This window comes from Aegilops tauschii, chromosome 2 (genome assembly GCF_002575655.3).
Source record: "Aegilops tauschii subsp. strangulata cultivar AL8/78 chromosome 2, Aet v6.0, whole genome shotgun sequence".
NCBI lineage: Eukaryota > Viridiplantae > Streptophyta > Magnoliopsida > Poales > Poaceae > Aegilops > Aegilops tauschii.
The window spans coordinates 525,053,791-525,080,549 of record NC_053036.3 but is presented as its reverse complement, the minus strand read 5'-3'; the positions used below and the strand labels follow the sequence as shown (position 1 = coordinate 525,080,549).

General features: G+C 42.7%; 1 protein-coding gene across 3 annotated transcripts; it reads right to left on the bottom strand.

Annotated features, from left to right (window-relative positions):
* Window positions 1-971: 971 nt before the first annotated feature.
* Window positions 972-21,305, bottom strand: LOC109763565 (BEACH domain-containing protein C2). 3 transcript variants are annotated; one of them, XM_045233233.2, is made up of 32 exons: window positions 18,735-21,305; window positions 16,653-17,440; window positions 15,470-16,180; window positions 15,243-15,377; window positions 14,356-14,460; window positions 14,114-14,227; window positions 13,886-13,962; window positions 13,698-13,779; window positions 12,619-12,951; window positions 11,119-11,726; window positions 10,600-10,684; window positions 10,134-10,328; window positions 8,997-9,548; window positions 8,772-8,915; window positions 8,066-8,557; window positions 7,021-7,169; window positions 6,745-6,814; window positions 6,557-6,640; window positions 6,415-6,471; window positions 6,280-6,348; window positions 6,108-6,194; window positions 5,914-6,030; window positions 5,305-5,454; window positions 5,115-5,199; window positions 4,914-5,034; window positions 4,010-4,106; window positions 3,812-3,925; window positions 3,365-3,383; window positions 3,017-3,277; window positions 1,810-2,600; window positions 1,599-1,721; window positions 972-1,438 (listed from the first exon to the last, which is right to left on the bottom strand). In XM_045233233.2, exons 1-32 carry the CDS (start codon window positions 21,004-21,006, stop codon window positions 1,352-1,354), a joined length of 9,174 nt encoding a protein of 3,057 aa, XP_045089168.2. In that variant the 5' UTR covers window positions 21,007-21,305; the 3' UTR covers window positions 972-1,351. The 3 variants fall into 3 exon arrangements, with proteins under 3 accessions (XP_045089168.2, XP_020177994.3, XP_020177995.3); XM_020322405.4 differs by having other exon boundaries at window positions 3,017-3,383; XM_020322406.4 differs by having other exon boundaries at window positions 3,017-3,383; window positions 11,119-11,723.
* Between the last annotated feature and the right edge of the window lie 5,454 nt (window positions 21,306-26,759).

Below are 26,759 nucleotides of genomic sequence, written 5' to 3'. Positions count from 1 at the left end.
GCTGCGACCCATGGCACTTTGTGACTGCAACCTGCAAGCGCTCGGTGTTGCATGCGTGAAGTCGGCGAGAAACGCTTGGGAGGCACCGACCACCGTCGAGGACGGCGACCGGCGGCGAAGTGACGGTGCTTCGAGGTTGCTCGTTCGCTCATCCATGGAGAGTGCCAGCAGCGCCGCTGCTCGTGTTCTTCACCGGCATCGCTCAGATTTGTTTTTCGAAAAGAAGACGACAGGAGGAGCCCAGATCTAACGGCCGTACATGCACACATCCAACGCCTGGGCTGCGACCGGCCCAAATTTGGGCCGGCGCGCCGGCGCCTATCGCTCCCCTTCGGCTAAGGAGATTTTTCTACTGATTGCTAACTGCTTGCCGCTTGCTAGCTATTGTTCTGCGCTCACTGCTACCATCTGCTAGTTGTTGATGTTTCTAGCTTGTTGTGGACTTGTGGTGCATGGTCGGAGCCGAACCAGACTACCATCTCCCTCACGTTCACAAGATTATACCTCGGCCTAAGCAAACAAGCAGTGAAGCTCGCACATAATTCTACACCTCACAAGCGGCAGCCGAGCTCGCACAGCAAGCGGCGTAGATCCTTCACGGAGGGGGCGGCGCAGCTCTAGACGATCGAGGCGTCAAAGGAGGACGAGGCGCTGGAGCACAAATATGAGGCAGTGGAGCTCGTACAGGCGCAGGTGAGCACGGCAAGTAAGTTCATGGGACAATTTTGTGCACTGATTTGAGTAAAATATATTACTACCATTCTTTTGGCCCTTTGGCAACAAAAAAATCGGTTGGAAAATAATGTAGAGACTTCAAAGGTCAATGTGCGACAAGATAGCCCTAACAAAGTAATGACAGAACGCAGTCAAAAGAATGTAACAAAACAAGACTTCAATAGGGAAATAAGGCAAGGTAACCATGATGAATAGGGGCTGCAGCCGCCCATGCCGATCACAACTGATAAAAAAACTTAGTCCAACACCTTTCAACACTCTTTAGTTATTGCTACCAACAGTCAAAACTCACATCAAAATGGTATGCAGCGACCAGCCAAAATTACATTGGCAAAGATGCTAAGTATCTATTCACGCACTCTACAGAACGGCCGAGAATTTACAAGGCAAAACTGACGCAACAGAAGGATCATACTGTTGCTCAGCAAGTCTACGCGTTCCCACTTTATCTCTGACTATACGAGCAGTTGGATACAGTATACGACCTAGCCTAACTCGCAACGCCTATTGCTTTTTCGTTTTGTACATATGGCATATTCCACCCATTTGCTTCAGTACCCTGCTCCTACCTATGCTAACGAATGGGCGTCACCAATCTATAAGCAAGTAATGACTTTTAACATCGATGGCTTTCTGATGACTGAAGAAGTCCGTCACCTTCCCAGCCAAGGCGTAGCATCTGATCCACTACCTTCAGGCTCAACTGCAACATTACCAATTCAAATCAGAAAGAAGGTTCAAAGTTGCACAAGTCAAACTTCCATGCAACTAGCAACATTCTAATTAGATTAAGTGCTCGCATATAAGGTGGTAAAATTGGATTGCTGATGCAAAATTTATAATGACATATGTAGTATACTCACGGCAGGATCAGTGAAAACCATTAGGCCCTTATCGGCAGTAGAAACTAGAAGATTAGTGTTCTCTTTGTTTAATGCAATTGCTGTGATGTCCTGGCCCTTTCCAAGCTCCAGTGTATGAAACACCTAGCAGGAAAACGTTTCTGGTAAGACTTCCATCAAATGACAAACAACGTAAATCAGAAACTTGTTTTAGATTTGTTTGTTTATTAACCTTAAGTTTATGCAGATCAACAAAGCAGATCGAAGGCACGTTAACAGATTGCCTGATTTCAGTTTGCTCAGATATATCAACCTTGCGACTTGATTTGTTGGGCTCATGATCTGCTACCTCAGTATTGTCCTCACACTTGTAATTGCTGGACGAACAAGTTCCAATCAGGGCAAAATGACCATCCATAGAAATCTCAATGCAACTAACTCCCCCAGAAAAAGGTGATAGAACTGAGGTAGCAATAGGGACTCCATTGACTGTGAAGCTAGATAATCTTTTCTTTGATTCACTCCAAACCAATATGATTCCCTGAGAAGACAAGGATACAGCATGCGCCTCCGCTACATGAATCTTCTTTATCAGCCGACCTGTCCGCAAAGAATGTAGCAGCACACCAGACATGTTTGACGAGGATACAACAAGTCCCAAGTCTGGACCAACTGCACAGCTAATTACTTCTCCAAGGTGTCCTCTTAACACATGCATAGGACCTTCGATTCGACACTTCCTGGTTTCTAAAAGGTTGCTCATGCTACTAGGACTAGTAGGAAGAGGGCTGCGTGGTGTCCTTGGTGTTGCAGGTGGAGGTTCAGGAGGATTTTTCTTATGTATAAAGCCTGCCTGATGAATCCTCCAGAGTATAACTGTAGTATCTCGAGACCCTGTCACAAGGTAGTTGCTATCAGGGGAAAGTGCAAGGCAGGTTACTGGAGCAAGATGCCCAGAAGCACTTTCAATTGTCCTTGCTCCGTCTGGGGAGATCAACTTCACCGAACAGTCCGCATGCCCACCTATTGTTAAGACAAAATGGTATTAGAGATGGCATTAGCAGCAGCATCGAAAGACCAAACAATAGAAGCGGCTTAAAAGTATCATAGCAGAATTGATAATAAGAAACAAAATTCTAGAATGGCATTATTAGGGGTGTGCACTTTGGTCTAAAAATCTACCAAAAAATCTTAAAAATTATTTAGATAGAGGAAGCAGTATTCTACATTTACACTAAAGATTCAGCTTCAAACCAACTCTACAGAAGATACAAAGTAAGTCAATTTTAAGGTGTGAAAACAAATAAAGCCAGTGTCAATCCTGAAGGCCTTTTCTTTTGTATCTTCTGTGCGTGATTGTAAATTTGAGGTTTCTTCAAAAGGTAGTGTTGGTATGCAGATAATAAATCCAAAGGACAAACAGTAAGAAAAATAATCACCAGTGATGATGTCTTTGTCACATGTGACAGCAACAATAGCTGAACTACGGATTGCAGAAGCAGCAAACCCTATAGCTCTTGGGAACTCATAATCTTCTCCAGAACTAGTGGATCCTTTGAACATACGCATGAATGCACCACTTGTTGAACTTGCAGCATTTCTACCATGATGAAAAAGGAAAGGTGTCCCTTGGCCATCTGGAGTATTTGGTTGCCACTGGTGAAGTGCCACATGCGCCGCGGGCACATTTATATCTACAACTACAATAGAATCATTTGATACAAGCATGGTACTTGCAGGGACATTGCAGCGTTCTGGATTAGGCAGTACATAAGATTTAAGCTCACTTGGATTCCGGAATATGGTCTGCATAGTAAATCATGAGGGTCAGGTCATGCAAAACAAAAAAGGCAGTAAGAGCTGTTAAGAGTGGTTGTCAATTTTATTACGTATTTATTTTGCAGGGATGTAGTGCTCTTCTATCAAGAAGCATGATAAACAAAATGGAGATACACTAAATTCAAAGAACAACCATACCCTAAAATTCTGTAATGGAGAACTATAGCTAGATTATTAATCCCTCGGATCCATAATGAGTGTCGTGGTTTTAGTTCCACCACACTTATTATGGATCGGAGGGAGTATTTTTTTTTATATCACTTCTTCGCATGGCAATGAATTTCCATTTCTAGCATGGGAAAAGGCAAAACTCAATTAGCTACACAAACCCAATTTAACTAATTGTGGTTAATTAAAAAAATACTTGAACTCATGCATCGGCTAATATAAAGTACCTGCAGTTGTAAGACATCTCTCAATGACTTTCTCTTCATGTGAGGGACAGTCAGCAATTGAGACGGTGTTTGTCCAAAGTAGGCTATTTGATCTTGCATGGCTCGCCGTTGCACCTTAAGCATTTTCAGTAAAATATCAGCAGCCAAATGAAACTGGTTCAAAACCATGTAACACCAAATCAAATAAATAATACTTACTGGATCTGCAATTTTGTCAATATCAACAGTTCCCTCATAAGTGATGTAGAAGAACACATTGTTGGCCATTACCGCATCTTTACCCCTCTGTTTATATCTGCAAAAGGAAGTCTCCATGATAAAACAGCTGTGCATAGACATTGTGCAGGCAAAACATAAGTAGGATATTCATAAAGCAAGTAACCAGGTGTCCTACCTTATTCATGGATGTCAGACACAAAATATAAGCACAAAAACACAAAGGTTGAATTTGCCAATACTGAAAATCCAGATCCTTCATCTTGCTACATTACATAAATCTTTTTCCAAACTAAAAATAGGATGCTCCATCCAAAGGATTTTATGTTTTTTTTAAGCATCAAAAGTGCTCGATTTCGATCCAAAAAGGGGCTTGAGTTTATGAGGTTAGGTTATACTGATGGAAAAAGAGATAACATACTAATGGTGACAAAAAGGTAATGCTTGAAAGAAAGTTCAAACCATCATAGGTACAATCATCATATGGAAGCTTTGCATCTTAGTACATTAGAAAGAAAGATACAGAAGAGTTATGGGTCACATGGATTAAACCTACTAGATTGGCCATATAAGCATGGTCATCCTACTTACAATAATGCATATATTATACTAGTTAACAGTCTCCACCAAATTATGGTGGGTATATTCGAGTGTGCGCTCAAGCACACAACATTCCATGAAGAAATACTCCCTCTGTTCCTAAATATAAGTCTTTTTAGAGATTCCAATAAAAGGCTACATACGGATGTATATAGACATATTTTGGAGTATAGATTCACACATTTTGCTCCGTATGTAGTCACTTATTAGAATCTCTAAAAAGACTTAGATTTAGGAACGGAGGGAGTAGGTTGCAAAAGTAGTAAAATAGAATAGAACAGTGTACCCGAATATTAGATCAATCCAGTGATGCAAATGAGTCGAGACATGCTCACTCTCAAGAGCCTTCCGGTGTTTATGGACAAAATCAACAGGGTTCTCGGCCCAAGGAGGCAACTCTACAGAATCTGCAATGCTGTTCAGTATTACATTACTCTGCAATCATGTATTCTGATACGTACTTCTACACAGGGGAAAATGCATTTACCTAGCTTTCCTCCAAGTTGAGTTGTCCCGAAGTCAATAGAATTTATGTTGGTAAATACCTCAGGGAGGTAAAACATCTCTGGGACCTACATAAAAATTACCATATAATAAAATTGGAGCAAACCCTGAATGGATGTCGGTACCACCCAATCAACATCCAGGAAAACATACTGGAGACACCAACAACTTACTAGCTCTTTTACGTCACTCATGTCTTCCACAACACTATCCCATGTACCAGAAAGGTCAGAAAACATGCGATCAGCATGGTCAAATTTGCCACCTTGCAATTGTATAGATAGTGTGGTAAAGGGCTCCATCCTGAAAAGGTAATACAAGACCTGCAATGAATATTAGTTATCAGTAGAAAATATTCAAATGGTTTTGCATCAAAAAAAGCACTTGGGGTACAGAATAGAATTGTAGGCCAACGGTAATTAAATATTGGATGTTATGTCTCCTAACCAAATGAACAGCATCAGCAAAAGCAGACCGGTAGCCAACCAAAATTATTCAGAAGGGTGAACCTATCAACAGTCGTATCTTAATATTAATACGATGCACATGCAGAGTTTTCACCGATGTAGGAAAAGCCATGTGCAAGCATAACATGTAGGCTCTTATACGGTAATTACGATATCATCTTTTAGTCTGCACATTACAAATTGATTGAGCTAAAAGTTATTGAGAACTACAGAGACCCAGAGAGTAGAATATGATTGGAAATCCTTCAGCGGGAGATAGTACCTAGCTGACATTATAGATAAACATTTGGTTCAGCTATAAAAAGAAGATTATACCGTGCCAGCACTGGAGTAATGTGAACCATAATGAAACTTCGGGATGATTGGATCCTCAAACGTCGAGTACCGTTCTTGGAACTTCTTTAGTCGTTCTGGGTTTAGTGCTCCAACTGGCTGCATCAAATATCCACTACGGTTAGCAGTTTACACAATTAGGGAAAAGATAGAAGCAATAATAGCAGGAGATCAACCTTTGAAAGATCACGGAATGCAGAAGGATCATCCAGATTCAAAACTTTGGACTGGTAATCAGCAATTATCCAGGGGAAAACAGGATACTGCACAAGCATATAAGATTAGTTGAATGATAGGTTACTTTATTAGACATTTAGGCTAGACAAACTTTATGTGCATCAAACTGACCTGAGTTATGTCGTTATAACTGCGCCCAGAAAGAGTGTTCAGTTCCATCAAGTACTCAAAATTGCTAATCTGAAGAAATTGGACATACTTAGATCTTGAAACAACAAAAATGAAACATATTTAGTGTTTGCGTACCTCCCAGTTAGCCCAGCGCTCCATCAACTGAGTTCTTTTAAGGATTTGCTCAGCTCTCTGAACAAAATATTATAGATTACTGCTGATCATCATTGCATATTGACAACACTGGAGATTAGGAGAAAAAAAACGTTGCACTAACCTGGGTAGCTAGAAAAATGTCATTCAAATTAGGTGGTTTGGTGTGAATAATCGCCCGATAAGCATTTTTGCGTGCTTCCATATCCTAGATAAAGTATAAGAAATTCAGACACAAAAGTGTAAGGAAGTTATTAATCTGTGTCAGGCATGGACCTAAACCACTATAGTAGAGTATCATAAAGATCGTACCCCGAAATCAAAAAAGAAATTTGACCTATCTACCATAAATAATTCCAAAGCACTTCGTCGTAACAAGTACCTGCAACAAGTCAACAAAATCACCAAATGAGTAAATGGAAAATAAACTCTAAACTACATGGTGTGGTGATTCACAGATGATGCTGCACAGTTATTCAGTCCAAAAGCATAGACACCTTTTGTTCCAACAGAACAGGGTATATGCATCATAGGAGTATGTATGAATCAACTTTTAACATTAGAACCAGATCAGAATATAAAATTTACCGCCTGCTATATATCTGATGTAGAGAAGAGATCAACCAGCTCCGATCTTTATCTTGCTGATAACATTGGCCACTAGTGGATGCATGATCATCCACATTACTGTCACTTGCATGCTCGTCAATTATAAAGTTAATCCTCTTTGATGTTACCTGGGAACAAAATTACAGGTGTGAATGATACCAGCTAACAGCTTAAGTGGGAACTGAAGAAAAAGGAGAATAATTCCATCATATAGATCCTTGTGATTCCGTAGTCATAGTTTCGTATGAAAAAGTTATGTGGTTAAGCACAAAGCAGATCGGGTGCACCCCTACGCATATTGACATCATATTTTTGTGCATATGTTTGCATGTATGTATAGTTGGATACCATAAAAAAAATACAGATTTGTTTTCATGTACTCCCTCCGTCCGAAAAAGCTTGTTAGACAAGCTTTTTCGGACGGAGGGAGTACACATTTACTAGAACACACAAGGAGTGCATGATTCAAACAATGGAATATTAACACAACATATATCATTACAAGGGATAGATCATAGATGATTACACTAGAGAATACATAAATCAGAAGTAGGAAGCAATTTTAGTCATTATTAATAATGAGGTAGCATGAAGCTTTCTCATCCATCCATACAGAAGTGCCAACAGTTTGTAGCCTGCTACGGAACTCAATGCTACATCAAAGGAAAGAAGAAACTCGCCATATTATTGCACTACTTCAACTGAAATGGTACAGTAATTTTGAGAAACCGTTGAACTACAGAATAAAACACTATGGCAAAATATTGTGTTAAATTAGTGCAACCTTTATTGGTAATAACTGCAACGTATGTGATATACTGTAGCTAAATTGTTAACTAGCCAATCTTAAGAGAACGGACCCTAAATTTTGAAATTCAGAATTCTAGATAAGAACACATTAGATTAAGGATGCCTACAAGATAAGTTAAACTCTACACCATCAAAGCTCAGCTTCGCATTTTCAGGACTGCTCATGGCACTAGAACTTCGTAACTGGCAAGCATTAACTTTTCTCAGTGCTTACTTGGAAGGTTCCACGCACAACTTTCAATGGTCGCACCATCAATGATGGAAGTTCAACTATAATTCTCTCATCAGCTTCAGTTGGCACATATCCAGGTGCAACAACTGTGGATCGAACCAAATTGCGATCGGCAGAAATACCAGAACTTCTTGAATCTACTGATCTTTTCATCGATTGTTGATCTGCTGATGAGGACTGAAGTTGATCAGCACTGCTGTGAGTAGTGTCGGATTCTAACTGCTCAATGTCCTCATTTCTGTCATCCACTGACATGGCCTCAGCAATTACTACCGATGCAGTTGATGGAATGGTGTCTGTTAATGAAGAGTCTGCACCCTTGGGGTTGCATTCATTTGATTGCACAGCAGCACTAAGAAGCTTCCGATCATCATAATCAGCAGCAGCACCCAAATGATCAGATCCCTTATAGTTCCTTTTCATAAATCTTCTCATTCTTGAAGAACTTTCAGTAAAATCTAATTTCCAGAAAATCTGCAAAATGCAGGAGTGAAAAGATATATCAGGATTTGTCCTAGAGCTTTTTTCTCTCTTTTGACACAGTGCTTCTTTTCATGCAGATGTGAAGAATCTTACATGAGAAGAACTCAACTACTCCCAGATGTACCGGTCAACAAAGTGTGTGTCATGATAAAGAAGCTGGGCACGAAAACAGAGATAAAATAAATAAACTAGCTATTGTACATACCCGATCAGGAGTACACAGGGGTTCTTCAAAAGGTCCATATAGTCTTCCCATCTCTGTCAGGCAGTGAAGAAGATGCCGCCATGCTCGAACTCCAGTTGATGCACGATGCCGATTCAGCACATCAGCTTGTGTTTGCCTCTCCATCTGCATCATGAACAAAAATTTATAGGATGTATGGTAGTAAATTCTAAGCATCGGAAATGAAAATATTCCAAGTGGATTTACCTCAACTCGCTGTAAGTTCCGTGCAAAGGCAAAACCAGAAACAAGAATTGCAACATATTTGTATGAAAGGGTTGAAAATTCTCTTCCTGAAACAGGCTTAGAATCAGCTGATTGCAGGCACTCCATCCAAGCAGCACTCATAGCTTCAGATGTATTCCACCTCTTTGCACGGTCGATATCACTTGCACTTCTCCTCTGTCCTGATGTTGCCATTGCTACAGCACTAAGACCCCTTCCTGAACCAATCTTAGCAGTCCGCTCGAGGTCACGTGTAGCAGCTAATGCCGCAGCTTTAGCTCCTGCTTTGTCCTTTGGGATGGACCCAGGCTTGTTGTGCATTGTTTCAACAGGCTTCTGGAAACTTGAGAAGGTCTGTAATCTTGCTGCTGCTTTACGCTCTGGCAAAGAAGTGTCATGCCTACTCAAGGTATTCCTTCGAGGTGTTACTGTTTCGGTTCCGGAGGCACCAGCAGCCATCATGGCTAATGCCATTGCAACCGGGGGTGAGGCAAAAGCAGCAGCCCAGCCAGGCGATATCATTGAAAGAGCAGCCTGGCAACATCTGATAGTTAGTTTTAAACTAGCAAAGACACAACAGCATTTTTTCATCAAAGTTTGTGACAAATTATGAGCATATGATAAATGGCACGAAGCACATTTGAATATTTAGTAACATGAGTTCAGGTTAGTTAGATATCAAAGTGTCCACAACAAAAATGCTAACCAATTGCCAAATACGTAAGGGGAAAAAAGTCAAGCAGACAATAGCTACACTGAGAGACTAATATAAGATGGATCAGAAGGTAGGGCGAGTGTCAACAGGTGTGAATCATATTACCAGATTAGGAGAAGCTAGATAAATCATGTTAGACTATTTTAAGATTATCAGCTTATGGTGAGTCTATGGGTGATTGGACCCATCCAACCTTCCATTTATGGACTAAGGTAAGCAAAATAACAAGATATTCCGTGGACTTGCTGTTTCCCAGTTTAAAGAGAGAGGATACGAGTAAAACAAGCATAACACATATCACCATATTTTGCTAGTGCAATATGCCACTGATGCAGAATTCAGCATTAACACTATGTAACTTCACTGACGGGACTATGGTTGGCTTACAAAGAACCAGTTAGTACCTCGATGGGTAGTGCATCTGCTGCCAGAGCACGATCATCAGCAATGAGTGGATTCCGTCCATCATAAGAAGTTAGCTCATGAACACCAGCCAAAAGTGGCCGCCACCTTCTTAGGATGGCTATAAATGGTGGTAAAATCAGCTCAATGTACTGTTTCCTTAGGGGGCTTCTGTCCCTGCTAATAGCATGCCATACCTGCATCACGAGCAAGATAGCATGAAAATATATGATATTTTTACTGTCCAGATTACTATCTCTAATAAATAAGAAGTTACAGAACGTGTAACGTGATGAACATTTATGTACTAAGTTATCACACAATGATTAATAAATCACAGTAGCTTTACAAATTCGGACAGACAGGTTATTCTTCGGCATTAGAATCGTAGGCAAAGAATAGAGCATGGAATGAAATTGACTATCAGGGCATGGCATGCTTGTATGCAAGGCAAAGTAACAGACTCACCTCTGAATAGAGAATAGAAGAAGCAACCAACACCCTCTGCCTCTTCGACTCAGTAATAGGCATATTCAAGATTGGGCCAAGCACACTGTACAGTTATAAGAGTTTCAGTAAAATCAAAATTAACATAATAGTAGCCCAGAATAGACAGGCTGACCACCTATGTAATATATTAAGGCAACTGTTCTTCCATCAAAGTTTTGGATATTATTACATAATGGCAAAACAGTATGAAGAAGATTTCTTTCAACATGAAAGACTATTCCAACGCATTTTATATACAAATGTTCAGCTCCTATCAGAGATTCTTAGCACAGGACTCTGCTATGCTAAATGGATTTTCTCCTAAAGTTTTCAGTTAAAAGGTATCAAGTGAACTTTGAGTTTTGTTAACGTTTTTCCTCTCGAAATGGATTCTGGTAGTTCAATGGGAAAGTATAGTTTGTAAATCTTTTTTTCCTGCAGTTGAAAAAGTACATATTCCATTTTGATAATTGATACTTGATGGTGCATAGTATGTACCTCCAAAGAAGTGCAGGCCGGGGTTTCCTTGTAGATGAGTGACTGTTGCCATCAAATGGCACCAGGCTTCCTTCTGATATGACGTCCTTTATACTAGTGTTCTTCAAAAGAGCATCACCTTCACCATTGTCATCCTCCCTCATCGAAACAAGAGTCATTCTGAGCATGCAAAGAAATGGCTGATCACTATCTAGCAATTGATAAAGTGCAGCCATAACCCCCATACCAGGGCCAGACCCCCCTCCAATACCAAGACCACCACCAAGTCCAGAATCATCTAACAAGAGTGCCTGCAGCACTTCGAGTGATTTCTTCACAAGTGGAAGCTCAACCCAATTCCCATTTGAGTCCTTCTCTAAAACAGATCTCCAAGATTCTAAATCACTTCCACCACCACCAAATAAATCAGATTTGGATGGAACGCCTACACCATACCATAAGCGGCTTCTGTATTTCCAGCTTTCTGCGAGATCTGCAATGCAGCTCCCATAAGACACAAAGGCATGCTTGACAGATTCATATGGCTCAGCTGCTGCTGCTGCTGTAAGGCGTTCCATCACGGCAGCAGAAATTTGTCCATTTGCATCAGCCATAGAAGTAAGCACCTGCTTTGGTCACACAGAATCAAGAATAAATGCAGCACTCATATGAATAAATTTTAAAAACTATCTGCCAATCTGTCTGCAATATCTAAAATTATACATAAGCCATAAAGGAACACTGGATTACATGCAGGTTCATTAGGTAACCAGAAAAAATACCAAAATTGATGGTAAATCTTAAAAAGGGAACCTAATTTCCAGTAGTGCTTATCGACTTCACAGGTATTTCATGCTGCCACGTGTGAGTGCTTGTGCACACTAATAGACAGACTACAAGAAACTTTCTTGTAGAACACCTCTATTAAAGTGGAATGTGTCTTCCTATCTATAATCTGTTAAACAAAAAACTTACACTCTGTTCTACATCCAATTTGCAGTAGATCAAACATGATCAATACCTGTAATGAGAAATATCCTAGCATTCCCCATGCAATAAATTGCTCCGGTATTAAATGCCAATGCAGGACAAGGTGGGCAAGCTGACTAGGTTGAAAAAAAAACTTTTGCTACATATCCTAGCCATGAGGAGTGTAATAGCTACTACCACTCTAACTTTTTATAAGATGTTTTTGGAATCTATGACAGTATCAAAAAACGTCTTATATTAAGTTACAGAGGGAGTACTATATAAGGCTAGTAAATGATATGCTAGGATTCCAGGAACATGGATAAAGTATGAAATCAATCTAAAAGTCTAAATCCAGGTTAATATCATGATTTTCCAACAACATGACACATCATCTTGAAGGAAACATATCTATCCAAGATGGCCATATTGCGTATAAAGGTAAATGTAAAAGTACTCAAATTTTAATCCCTTTAGAAATAAATATCCATTTGATCAGAATAATGCCAATAACTGACTTGAATATAAATGTCTGCAGTCTGCACTTCTTACATCTAGTGGAAGGCCACCAGCATCACTGGACAAAGATGACCGCCTTGAGAGTCCAGTATCCATATGCTCACTACCAGCTCTGCTCAATGAATTTGTCCGACTGGGAGCAGACGAAGCAATGGAGGCGGAAGAAAAAACACTATTGAGTACACGGGACACACAATAATGTTGGCCTTGTGTCCTCAGATGATCTTCTACAAGCATGAGGATAACTATTGCATTTTCTGCTAGTGCTACTGAGAGATGAGCAGCATTTTCTGCTTGCACTTTTGCTTCTTCAGGAGACAAGCCCTCAGCAGCAACACCAGCAGCAGCTGCTGCAATTACTTCAGTCTGTTGCAGGGCAAGCAAAAGGAAGGCACATTACGAATAGAGATAAAAGTATAAAGTAAAAAATGGAGTTGGATATTGTTCAAGTCCAAGGTAACATTAGTAGCATGGTAGTTATTGTTCAAGTTCAAAAGAAAAAACAAATGGAGTTGGATATATGCCGTCCCAGTAACATCATAAATAACAGTGCAATGTTCTTGGCGTTGTAGTGCTACATCTAGGTGCAAAGTGTCGCTTGCGTGTTCAAATGGGGTTGTGGAAATGCGAAGGTATCAATTGTGGTGTTCTACTAGTTCAATCTGAAGGGTATCCCAGAATCTGTCTAGATTTACACTCGCCTTTTCCCATAATTTTTCAAAAAATTAGGCCCTCTTTGCGTTTCAGCATCCAATACCTAGAGTATTTTCCTATAAAAACCCTTTAAACCAGAAGAAAATGCTACTCCCTCCGATCCATAGTAATTAACGCTGAAGTTGTACTAAAGCAGCGTCAATTAATATGGACCGGAGGAAGTACGAAATTTCTATTTATGTGGTATCAATGCACTTTTTCTATTCCTGCCTTTACTGTGCTTTTTCTATTCTTTTGGGTGATACAAAGAGGGCTTAAAATGGGTCAGGACAAACAAACTACATCACATGACAAAGAAAAATCAACTAAAGCAAGTAGTAACAGCAAAGAATGTAAGAAACAACAGCTTGGACATGCATAAGAATGCAAGAAAATCTTGTCGAGAAAAGAGCACTTACCTGAACTTGAAGCTCCCTGGCAGAGAAATCAAGCAGGTCACCTAATAATCTCCTTCTGAAAATTGGTAATGACTGTTCGCGCCTAAGAAGAACAGGTACCGAGATTGTAGTTCAGCTTTACAGACATACACATATACATGCAAACAGAGAGAGAGAGAGAGAGAGAGAGAGAGAGAGAGAGAGAGTACCTAAACCGTTGGTCTCCAGTGCTAGATCCTCCAATCAATGAAAGCCACTCTGCGCAATGAATTGTAGCCTCCACATCCTATGTTGTGACAGCAATAGCAAAATCTTTCAAGTTACAAGGCGGAGCTGGTAGTGATACAATCAACCCAACAAAACCCAGAAAGAAGGTTGCACGACCCAAAAGCAAAAGCGTTTCTGAGTAAATTGATCTGGAAAAGAAGTTATCTTACCCTCCACCCATCTTTTTGTCGCATTGAATGCTCCAACATGATAATCAGGAAATTGTGTACAAGGTCTTCAATCTCACCAATGCTTACACCATCGACATATTTTTTACTACCCTTCTATAATTGTAAACATCTGAATTAGAGGTATGGGTAGAACACAGTACGAAATGTAGTCGATGAAACTAGTGCATTCTATATAATTTTAATTAGAACATGAAATAATGTCAAAAGCTTGTGATACTTACCTCATGATTATAAATCAAAACCTCTAAAATCCATTCTGGCCATTCTGCAATTGTGGTCATTGTGGTTCTATTCTCAGGATGACTGCAAGCCAAAAACAGAATATCCTGAAATGATACAGAAGGAAATTTTGAGACCCTAAGAAAATAAGCAGGTAAGCTGGCAAACAAGGTTACAAAAAAAAAGCAACAATGGAATAGAGCAAACAAAATTAACGGAGATCATGAAATATAAGCATCCGGAGTTGCAGACGTGCAAGTATTTGGCGACATGACATCATCAATGCGCACCTACACTACACAAATAACACAAATATCTGTAGATTGCTCTTTTGAGTTCTCCGCTGACTTTTACTGATGACCTTGACCACTGCTAAGTATGCATGCCGTTTGACTGAGAATGGTTTGTGTAATGTAAATGAAGCTGAAAAATACCAAAGTTACAACTCCAAAACCTGAGGGCATGATTGGATCCCATGCCACCTTGCTTTCCAAGGCGAGGAAAAACTAGCTCACATAAGCAATAGCTCAGGAAAGAAAGGTTAGCAAAGCTAGGTGTTTGGTTATTTTGTCTTGAAAAGTTGAAAGCATAAGATGAATTCAGAATTATGAGGGTCTATTTAACACAAAGGTAAAATTGTTGTAAGAGTATGCAGCATTTATTTCAAACTATTTGGTGGACACAACATGATATAATTTTAGCCTTAGCAACGGCCTTGCCAACATGATAGAATCAATTGACTCTCCTCAGTGGGCAAGTTTTCCCTTGCCTGTATGGGCAGCTAGTTTCTGTTAAGATGAGGGAAATCAATGGCAGTTCAAAACTAGCACAAAGCAGACAAAGTAGGTTTGACACGACAACTGGAACCATGCACAATAACAAAACGCACCTGTATAGCACGAGCTTGGAATGACCTTGGTGCATACGGAAGCGTGCGGAGCAGCACTAGCAGAAGTTGAATGTGTTCAAAACGGTGGCCACAATCATATAGGTTCAGATTTTCATCAGCTGAAGAAACATTAATCTGCATTCAAGACAACAACATCAAGGGTAGAAACTTTCGACTGTGGGGGGCATTTGCGTAAATAAGGGCAACTGAAATTGTAATCAACGTACCGCAGCAGAAATTAAAGCCATATAGACATTTGCAGTCATAAGCCTCCTTGGGGCTGCTTGGAATGCTTTCTGTAACGCAAAAAGTAACAGTGATACTCTGTCTTCTGACATAGTATTTCCTTCGTCATGAACTGTCGTCAGAAGACCATCAGGTAAATTTGGATTTGAAGAACTCGAGGCAAATTTTAGGTGTCCTGATGCAACTAGAGCACCCAGAATGCGAATGATTCCAACAACGATTCCATCACTTTTGTCAACATTGTATACATTATTCCGGACGTTATCAGCAGTAATTGAGAAGTTGATGCCACCCAAATTCTTTATGAGCTGATTCTCAGAGTTAGAAATCTTTCTTCCTATTTTTGCTCCCAACATCTTAAAAGAAGCACCATTTGTTTTTGCAGCTTCCTGTTCAGTGTCTTCATGAACAATGGATTCATGCTGTTCAGCTAACTGACTTTCATCATCCTGGTAATATCCTTCACCGGTCATAGCTTTTGCGTCAGAACCCTCATTACTCACTACATCACATTCACTTAAATTTGCACTATTGTCCAAAATATGGTTATTGCCAGCTTTAGCTTCTCGCTGTAGAAGAACGAGAAGTGCTTCCACACCACCACTAGATATAAATGACTGAGCAAACATGTTGGCTCTAGAAATGTTAGGCTGCACAATCAGCCTATAGATGAGGTGAAGCAACCTTGCTACCTGCCAACGAGTACATTTCATAAGATCATAAGGAACAGCTTCATACTAGATTGTCAATTAAGCTAGCCACATTAGGCGATCTTACACATACTTTGTTACACTTTCATAAGAGAATACGTCCTCCTATCCAAAATAAATCAATATACATCATGAAATTATAATTCATTATAGATTCACTAATATCAACTTGACGTTTTGGATGCTACGTAGTACTCCCTCCGTAAACAAATATAAGAGCGTTTAGAATACTAAAATAGTGATCTAAACGCTCTTATATTAGTTTACAGAGGGAGTACTTTTTCTCTTATAGATGATCAAACTTAAAAATATTTGGATGGGAAAAATGCTGAAAGGACCTACATATTGGGAAGGAGGTAGTATATAACATATCGCAAAAGAACAATATTGTGCAACCACATGCAATCTTTAAGAGCATACAGTCAATGTACTTGCAATGGTAGGTGCCATTCACCTGATTAGGTTGTGGGCAGTCAACAATAAATCCAATCAAAGAGCAAACATCATCCGAAGCAGCCGTGGAAGATACTGCTCCTAGCAGAAGTTCGATAACAACCAAAAGCTCATCAATCAGAGCATTCACTTCACCCAAGGATCTCTTTGTTCCAGTAAGTGGTAAGTTATCGATAGAATCTGGTTCCCGAATCGCCCAGTAACACCTTCTGCAACCATCAAGAAGCATTTGCAATGCATTTGCATCTCGCATGCAAATAGACTCAGTAAATACCATGTCTGCAAGTGAGGACAGAAGCTTCTTCTGTAAACCGTAGTTGCATGAACTCCACATCTTCAAGTCCAACAGCAAAGTCCTGAAAAGCTGCACTTTAAGCTCATGATTGTTTCTTTGAGATTGGCACAAAGATACAATTGCAGCGACTAGCTCCTCATTAGTCACTCCCTCTTTTTCTCCACTTCCCAGCTTTGAAGATGCTTGCAACAGATAATGTAAAACGCGTGACAAAAGCTCAGGTGCACATGTACGGCATAATTCTTCATTATTGCCAGGATGTTGAATAGCCAGGGAAATAATCCTGAAGATTGGAGCAGAAAGGGAAGCAGTGGCAAGTGACAACGACAATTCACCAAGTGCAGGCTCAAGAGTATCCATCTGCACACCGCTCACAGTTAATGGAAGTAAAGCCATTGGACCCCCATAAGCTAAGGCCCACAAAGATTCCGCAGGCCGCACATGAGGTGAAACATGAACCAACCCAAGAACCTCTGCAGGCCTTCGATGAGTTCCTGCAATTTAACAGAAGAAAGCATCAATAAAATCATATATAACAGAACATTGCTCAGTACATTCAGAAGTAACTGAAAATTTCAACATTCAAATGTCCCAGCATCATTCCTACAACAAAAACTTGACAATCTGATACAGATAACATAAAAGCAATGACAAATACAATATAGTGGAGAAGGATTATCAAATAGCTCTGCACACTGAAAATGGCATAGATGACTCAAGACAATGTGATCCTGACTCAGTGATTTGTCAATTATTGGTAGCAAATATTTAGATGACTCAAGATAATGTGATGTTGATGTGTCCTTTTGTAGCTCTTTATACTTTTGCCCCCCCTTTACGCATGTGGCAGTGGCCACGGTTGTTTAGGCCTCTTTGAACCTGTTTGAATAGCTTTGAAGTTTGCACATGGATGTTTTTCTCTTGTTTTTGTTCCATTATCAGTTGATAGTGGAACCCAATCTGTTTTTTTTGGATCATATGAAAAAAAATAGATTAAAGAACTGACTCATGAGTAAAATATTGATTTCTATGCAAGAGTGAATGCCTTGCTGATGGCAATTCTCAAATCTTTTCTCTCGTTTTTTCGAGTATGATGCATCTTCTGTTGTCTTCTGGGAAAGGCCTATTTTGGGATCCTACAATTTTTAGGCTACAATTTGTGATCGTACACAACTTTCAAAAGGATTTTATTATAGGGCCAGAATGAGAAAGTTGCTGGACCATGATAGGACATTCAAAAGGGCCTCCCCTATAGTTTTTTTTTCCTTTTAGAAGGTCCAGAGAAAGACCCATCCAAAATTGATGGGTTAAAATAGTAACTATCCCTTGTGCAGATGATTAACGCCACCTCTTTATATGGCTTAAAAACGTAATAGTACTATGTTTTGCCCAAGAAAAAAAATGGTTTAGCTGATTCTCAGTTGACTATAACTTCTGTAAATCTCAGTCATCTAAAATTGCACATCATTTAACCAAAAAATGCAGTGTTGAAAATGTGCAATTTTAATCAAACTTAACTGCAATTTCAGTCTTTATGTTGTAAATGGGATGAAGCGAAATGACAATAGTTGGATCTTGATCCGAAGGCCTAAAAATGTAACTGAGATTTAGCAAAAATTCAGGCATCAGTTTCTAAGTTACAAAGTGTTTCTCTACCTGCAAGACTGCATAGCTATTCCACTTGGGTAAATTAAATCAAAATTTAATTCTCCATAAACATAGAATGTACTGCTTATAAAGGAAAACGATCATAGTAACATTAATGTAAAAAGAAGAAATAGAAAGAACCTGCTGAACCAGAAGGGGAAGCATCTGGACAAAAACGGCCACTGAGAAGACTAGGGTGATAAAGAAGGTGCAAGGAGCCCCCAATCTCATGGTTCAGTGCAAAGCTCTCTTCTGCCATGTTCTTAATATGGTCGTTCGTTGCCTTCCATGGAAAACCTGCACCATTTCCAAAAGTGGGAAGTATATCTCCTCCCCGGAGTGCCAGCCGACTCATTCTGTCTGGACCTATTGGCTCCCGGAAGATGTAGATGGGGCCCATTTCGGCAAACAATGGACATTGCCGTCGACGCCTCTGCAGGCCTGCAATAGTTGGTGGTGGATTCGTCCCAATGCAGCAAAATGCCAGCGGTTTCGATATGCGCGGGAAATCAAAAGCACGGCTCTCATGCAGGCTACCATCCACATACAACCTCAATTCACTGTCTCCCTTCCCAAGCAAACCATGCTTGTTTGTGTGCTCTAGCCCAACAAAGTACCAGCGCCGAGGCTTGAACGCATAAGTGAAGTGCAGAGAAGCCTTCTTACCCTTCCCGCCCCCGCTCTCCACCACCAAGAATTGGCCATGGAAGTAAGCCTCCACACCCTGGTTATCCGAAGAGAGAAAGCTGAAAAGCCGTGGCATGTGTATTGTACCTTCTCCTGCAAGGGCACTGGCCGCTGCAGCTGCTGACATTGCTGATGATTTTCCAGATGTTGCTGCTGCAGCCGCAGCTATGGCAGCAGCGGCTGTTGCTGTGCTAAGTGTGTCAGAGAATGATTCTATATAGATCCAAGTAGCAAATCCATAGCCACTTGAGAAGGGCCACCTGCTATCGCCAGGACCAAGCAGACCAGAGCTCTCCCCATCAAACTCAAACGTTGCAGCAGGACCTCTTGCTTCCTCGCTACCCATAGCTTTCTCAAGTGCCAGCATCAGTGGCGTGGCCCAGCTTGTTCCGAGCACCTTCTTAACCAAGCCAAGCCAGGAATGGAGGTCCTTCACACTAAGTGAGTGGCCACCCAAGAGCTGAATGCACTGAAGCAGTGGTGTCCCGTCCCAGCTACTCGGGGAAGTACTACTCCGGCCTGTTCCAACGAACAGCTTCTCTGCAGACTCAAGGAGTACAGCTAGGAGGCCTGACGAAGAGCACATAGCACGGTTACGGGTGCAGGCCCTTAGCGCGGCGTGCAGGCCCACAGCCATACGAGTGCGTGGTGATGGCTCCTCGCTGAAGGGGAGGTGAGGCAGGAGCTCCGCTGCAGTGATGGCGGCGCCCGAGTTGGACATGATGCTCGGGGAAGTGCCAGTGCCAGTGGTGTCCCTAACCTCATCGAGGCCATCCACGCCGCCCATGGTTCCGAGCAGAACGTCAACGACGGAGTGCGGTAACTCGCCCTGCCCCTCAGAGACCATCTCGAGGAGGCAGTCCATCCCACCCCCACGATTGCCCATGACCGCCGCATCCACAGCCCGCACCACCTCCTGCGGCGCGTCAGCTGGCACTCCCGGAGGCCGATGCCTACTCCTCAGCGGTGGTGAAGGATCCGGCGGCATCGTGGGCGTGCCAGTGCTCATCTTCGGAGTTGACGTCCCCTTCTCAACACCCACCTCCTCGCTGAGCGAAACCGCGGCGAACTGCTGCACGGAGCCCTGCTCCTGAGGCACCGGCGAAGGCTCCGGCGTGCCCGTGCTCGTCTTCGGAGTTGACGTCCCCTTCTCAACACCGACCTCCTCGCTGAGCGAAACCGCGGCGAACTGCTGCACGGAGCCCTGCTCCTGAGGCACCGGCGAAGGCTCCGGCATGCCCGTGCTCGTCTTCGGAGTTGACGTCCCCTTCTCAACACCGACCTCCTCGCTGAGCGAAACCGCGGCGAACTGCTGCACGGAGCCCTGCTCCTGAGGCGCCGGCGAAGGCTCCGGCATGCCCGAGCTCGTCTCCTGACTCGACAGCCCCTCCTCCACGACCACCTCATCCGTGAGCGGAACAGCCGCGAACTGCTCCGCCACGGGGCCCTGCTGTCGGGCCGTCGGGAGCGGCGCCGACGTGCCCGTGCTCGTCTCCTGACTCGACGCCGCCTCCTCGACGCCCACCTCGTCGGTGAACGGCAGCGGCGTGAGCTGCTCCACGGAGCCCTGCTCCCGAGGCGCCGGCGGCGAAGTTGGCGTGGCCGCGCTCGTCCCCGGACTCGACGGAGCCGCCTCGGCACCCGCCTCGTCGGCGAGCGGAACGGACGGGCCCTGCTCCGGAGGCGGCGGCGAGGAATCGCGCATCTCGTGGGCGTCCTCGGCCATGGCGAGGGCTCACTTCATCAACGCCGCATCCGAGGAAAGCCTTCCGAATAAAAATGCGAGCGGAATTGGTCAACGATAGTGGGACAGCGAAGCGGAGACTGGTGGTGGTGGGGAGGAGATCGGAGTAAACGGCGGCGCGCAATGTGGGCGCGGATGCGCGTAGATCTAACTGAGAGGCGGCCGGGGGAATGGCCGCGAGGAGGGAGGTGGGATCAGCGGCGATGCGTGACGAGATCCGGGATGGGGTGGATGAACTGACGAAGAGGAAGGGGGACGCGGCCGATTCACGGGTTGCGGCTGGCTGCAAGGAGTAGCTAGACGTCCAGCTTACTTTTCAGCTCCGGGTTTGGGCTTAGGCCCGTCAAGGAAGGAAGCGAGGTTACCAGCTGGGCCCGTGTTGGCGGCGACTGAAGGAACAAGCCAGCGGCTAATCACTTGATCATAAACACCATTTGATGCGCCATTAAGAAAACACAAGTTAATCCCTAAAAAAAAACACAAGTTAAGGTATAAAACACCAATTGATGCCACGTCAAAGAAAAATAATGCAGACGATATATCTAGATTATATACTATATATTAAGGAAATGCAGACGATAATTGGAGGTACTACATGGTACTGGCAGGTATTCGGTCCAAGTACAAGACCATCGAAAGTCGTGCGGGGATGTCAGTTCTGGAGCTTGATGGCGTGTCCGGGGACATGTTGCCCCGGTCTGATTCGTTCAACGGCAATGGTTTTGCTTCTGGCAAACGATTTTGGAGGTCTGTAAAGCTGCTGATCAGCGATGGAGCCGCGTCGAGCTCGCGTATAGAGGTGATCTGTCTTCCGTCCATTTGGTGGTCGCTTCGGTGGTGTCGAAGGAGGGAGACAGGCGCTGGTTTTTTGCATAGGTTTATCCTATCTTTTCAGGTCTGTAAGGTCGGTGTGTACGTGCCTTGTAACTTGATTTCATCTTATAAATGAGACACGTATTACCATGCAAAAAAAAGTTGCTCTAGCTTCCAACTCAAAAAGAAAAAGTTGCTCTAGCTTCGCTTTAACAAAAAGTGCGAAAAATCGGACCAACACAACACATCAAGGAGAGTACAAGAGGACGGGGCGTCGATCCGTTGGCTGGGCAGCTGAGGTTGCTGCCAGCCCACCCAAGTTCGAGTTACGGCACGGACATGCGGTGCTCACGGAGTTTCTCTTATAAAAAAGCCAACGAGGATTAGCCCTTGGATTGTTTTTTTTTAAGGAGAGTACAAGAGCAGATCCAGCATTGATTGCACGAGCCCGCAGCAGCGATCGGCCGCTGGAACGGGCCCAGCAGTGACTTGTACACGAAGGAAAGGTACGACAGCACACCCGACGCCCCTTCCCACGACTGTGATCTGCGAGCGGAGCGATATGGGAGCAAGGATCGCACGTGAGTTACGCGCCGTGGGTCGGTTCCGGCGGTGGTTGTTTCGGTCGTGCGTTCGTCTGCCGTGTCGATCGCGTCGTCCAGCCACAGGGCTCCAGGTCTACTCTGGCCAGGTCCTTCCAGTTTATTCTACTGTTCTTCGCCTGATTTTTTTTCCCTTTAATTAACTAGGCACTCGACGAAACGTGTTGGCTGCTATCCTTTTACTAGTCCAACAAAGTTTTCGCATACTCCGGTGTTAAGTAAACTGGGAGCGTCATTCGCAAAAAAAAAAAAGAGTAAACTGGGAGCGTGTAGCCGGCCTTCTCTCGTCCGAATACGTAGGTACCACCGAAAGCGAGCGGCCACATGATTCGCATCTGTGGGTGGAGTCTCGTGTATGAATGGTGCCAACGGGAATTTATCGGCAAAGTCGCGACACGAGCTGATGCCGGTTCACAAAAGTAAAAAGGTAGGTGAACTGAATGATGCTTGAGAAATGATGAGCAATTACGTGAGCGCAAAGGAGCAGGGTTGCGACCTTGGGGAACCTCCCGTTTTAACTCTCAGTCAACTGTTGTCCAGATGAGCATTAAAGTCACAAAAGGGAACAGGGCACAACAAACGATGGGCGATCACTTGTTTTATCCGGATGCTCTTGGTATGTGCAGTGAGGACATCTTCAACATTGACCTTTAAGACAGACATTGTGTCCATCCAATCATATATCTCAAATATTCGTTTCTGTTAAATTTATTCCTAAATAGCCCTCCGTCAAATATCTTCTTTCAAACATGTCAAAATAACCATGTGATTTTCTTAAAAAAATAACAATGATGATTAGTGGCCTTCTGTTTGGCGGAAGGCAACTAGTCCATGAGCTAGCTCAACATTTGAACTAGCTTCGGTCAAGTGAAGCACGAACTAGTAGTTTGCTTAAGCATTTGAACTAGCTTCCACCAGCAAGTAGCTTCTGCCAAATGAACTACTCCCTCCGCCCCAATACATCCGTATCTAAACAAATCTAAGATAAGAATTTTGAGACAGAGGGAATAGTACCCAGCCTGCTTGCTTCCACCAAATGAGCATCTGAAAGAGAAAATGAAGGAAAAAAATTGTGAAACAAAGTGATTAGTTGCTTTCGCCAAACGCCAAGCATGCTAATCCTTCTATCAAACCGCATTTGCGGGCTTTCACCATCCAAACCGAGAGAAGAGGGGTACATGGTGGTTGTTTATTTCGTCATGTGGATGTCCGGACTCCCGCAAAGCCCCTCTTTGTTTGGTTCAAGTTTGCGGGAAAATGAACGCCTCGACGCGTCGGCGAGTCAATGGGTACCGCGTTGGATGGCAAAATGTGTCTGGACAGGCCGGTCCGAACGGATGCGGACGTTTTGGGGGTCCGCTTTGAAGATGCCCTGCCATTTGTTTACTCATCCAAGTGACATCCGAGACAAGAACTCGCTGGTAGCAGCAGCAACAACAAATTAACCAGCACGTTTTTTCTGATATATCATGAATCTAGGCCATTGAAATTATAGATGCAGTCCATCATAAGGTCTCTTCCAATGCAGGGTTGCTTAGACGAGGTGATAAGTGCATTTAAAAATTTAGCAACTAAAGCTCTCAGGTACATCTTGAAGTTAAGCTTCCTTCATAATGATTTAGCAATTAAACTCTTGCCTGTATTTGTGAGATTTCTTCATTTAAGTGTTTTGCCTAGGTTCATGCGTTTAGCATTGTTTATTATCGAGGTCACCAAACTCTTCTCTCTCCTCTTAAATACCTTGCCACATCAGGTTTTTTGCCTAAATAGCAACCTTAGCACTCATACAAAATGGAGCATTGGGAAGGGCCTAATAATCTCAAAGTCTCTATAAAAAATAAAGATGGCTCTAGCCTCTACATCATCATGATGCATACATCAAAAAATTGTACGGGCACGCACCTGCCAAGCCGCACTAGCCACCCAATTACCTCGCGATCCGCAAAGTAGTGGGATCCCACATGATGGTACATCAAGTTTTAAGTTTTAGTTTTGAAACTTACAGTTCTCTCGGCCGCTCGTACCAAGTTTCAAAGTTGAAACTGAAAGCCATGATTTTGTTGGTTGCGAGTTCTGAAACTTGCGATTTTGTCGATAGATCATACCAAGTTTCAAAAGTTGAAAACATAATAAAAAATGTTGTCAAAACATATTCAAAATGAATCTCATTTGAAAGCCCTTATCACAAGAAACACGATAAAACATAATTTAGACTTTTGGTTCAAAATGTATGAAAGATTAAAAATCAAAAGCCAAAAGAAAAATGGTAATGCTAAAAATCTGACGTCTGATTTTTAAGCATGGCAAATCGAACATTTTTATGGCAAATTTAGTTGGCGTGAGAGCGTCAAATTTAGTTTACGAGCACGACAATTTTCTAGCAAAAAAATGAACTGAGCCAGATTTGCAACACTTGCCAACTAAACTTGTCATCCCCGTCAAACGCAAATTGACATAAAAAATGTTTGATTTGCCATGTGTCAAAAAACTAACATCAGATTTGTAGTGGAGTCCTGGGATTGCGAGCGTCCGCACCTGCATGCCATAAATCCCCTCCTATGTATAGAACCATCTCAAAGTCTCATTTTATCGTGCATGGTATGTACTCAAAACAATTACAAAACTTGCATGGTATGTATTAGCGGATGAAGAGACGTCAGCATGTAAGGTGAGTCTTCTTTTTCACCAAAGAAATCGGTGTCATTTTCATTTCATTAAAAGAAGTGAAAGAATGGACGATAGTCGTGAGTGCAGTGACATCAAAATGAAGAGAAAAAGGCTAAAGATATAGAAAAAAGAGGAGGGAGGCGGGTAAGACGACTAAGGAGCACGTTACAGAAACATGAAGAAAAGGCGCTCGACGTCCATATGTAGAGAATGACTTCAACTTTGTCATCCTCTAACCAGATCAAGGCAGACACCTTTAGCAAAGGTTGTCTAATTGCCATCCAACAACACCCATTGTAAAAGAGGGAAGGGGTGTCGTCTCGGAATGAGTTGATCCAAAGTGGTAGAGGACTCGCTAACCCCGCTTCGGATAAAAATCTTCGGCTCTTCCGATGACACGCCCAAACATCCAACCAACAAAGGATGAATGACATCTGTAGGAGAAGAACCAAAGGGCAACCTGAAGGAAATATGCCCTAGAGGCAATAATAAAGTTATTATTTATTTCCTTATTTCATGATAAATGTTTATTATTCATGCTAGAACTGTATTAACCGGAAACATAATACATGTGTGAATACATAGACACAGAGTGTCACTAGTATGCCTCTACTTGACTAGCTCGTTGATCAAAGATGGTTAAGTTTCCTAACCATAGACATGAGTTGTCATTTGATAAACGGGATCACATCATTAGGAGAATGATGTGATTGACTTGACCCATTCCGTTAGCTTAGCACTTGATCGTTTAGTATGTTGCTATTGCTTTCTTCATGACTTATACATGTTCCTATGACTATGAGATTATGCAACTCCCGTTTACCGGAGGAACACTTTGTGTGCTACCAAACGTCACAACGTAACTGGGTGATTATAAAGGTGCTCTACAGGTGTCTCCGAAGGTACTTGTTGGGTTGGCGTATTTCGAGATTAGGATTTGTCACTCTGATTGTCGTAGAGGTATCTCTGGGCCCACTCGGTAATGCACATCACTATAAGCCTTGCAAGCATTGCAACTAATGAGTTAGTTGCGGAATGATGTATTACGGAACGAGTAAAGAGACTTGCCGGTAATGAGATTGAACTAGGTATTGAGATATCGACGATCGAATCTCGGGCAAGTAACATACCGATGACAAAGGGAACAACGTATGTTGTTATGCGGTTTGACCGATAAAGATCTTCGTAGAATATGTGGGAGCCAATATAAGCATCCAAGTTCCGCTATTGGTTATTGACCGGAGACGTGTCTCGATCATGTCTACATAGTTCTCGAACCCGTAGGGTCCGCACGCTTAAATTTTGATGACGGTTATATTATGAGTTTATGTGTTTTGATGTACCGAAGATAGTTCGGAGTCCCGGATGTGATCACGGACATGACGAGGAGTCTCGAAATGGTCGAGACATGAAGATTGATATATTGGACGACTATATTCGGACACCGGAATGGTTCCGGGGGTTATCGGATATATACCGGAGTACCGGGAGGTTACCGGACCCCCCCGGGGGTTTAATGGGCCTTAGTGGAGAAGAGGAGGGGCGGCCAGGGCAGGCCGCGCGCCCCCTCCCCCTCTAGTCTGAATTGGACAAGGAGGGGGGGCGCCCCCCTTTCCTTCCTCTCTCCCTCCTCCTTCCCCCTTCTCCTAATCC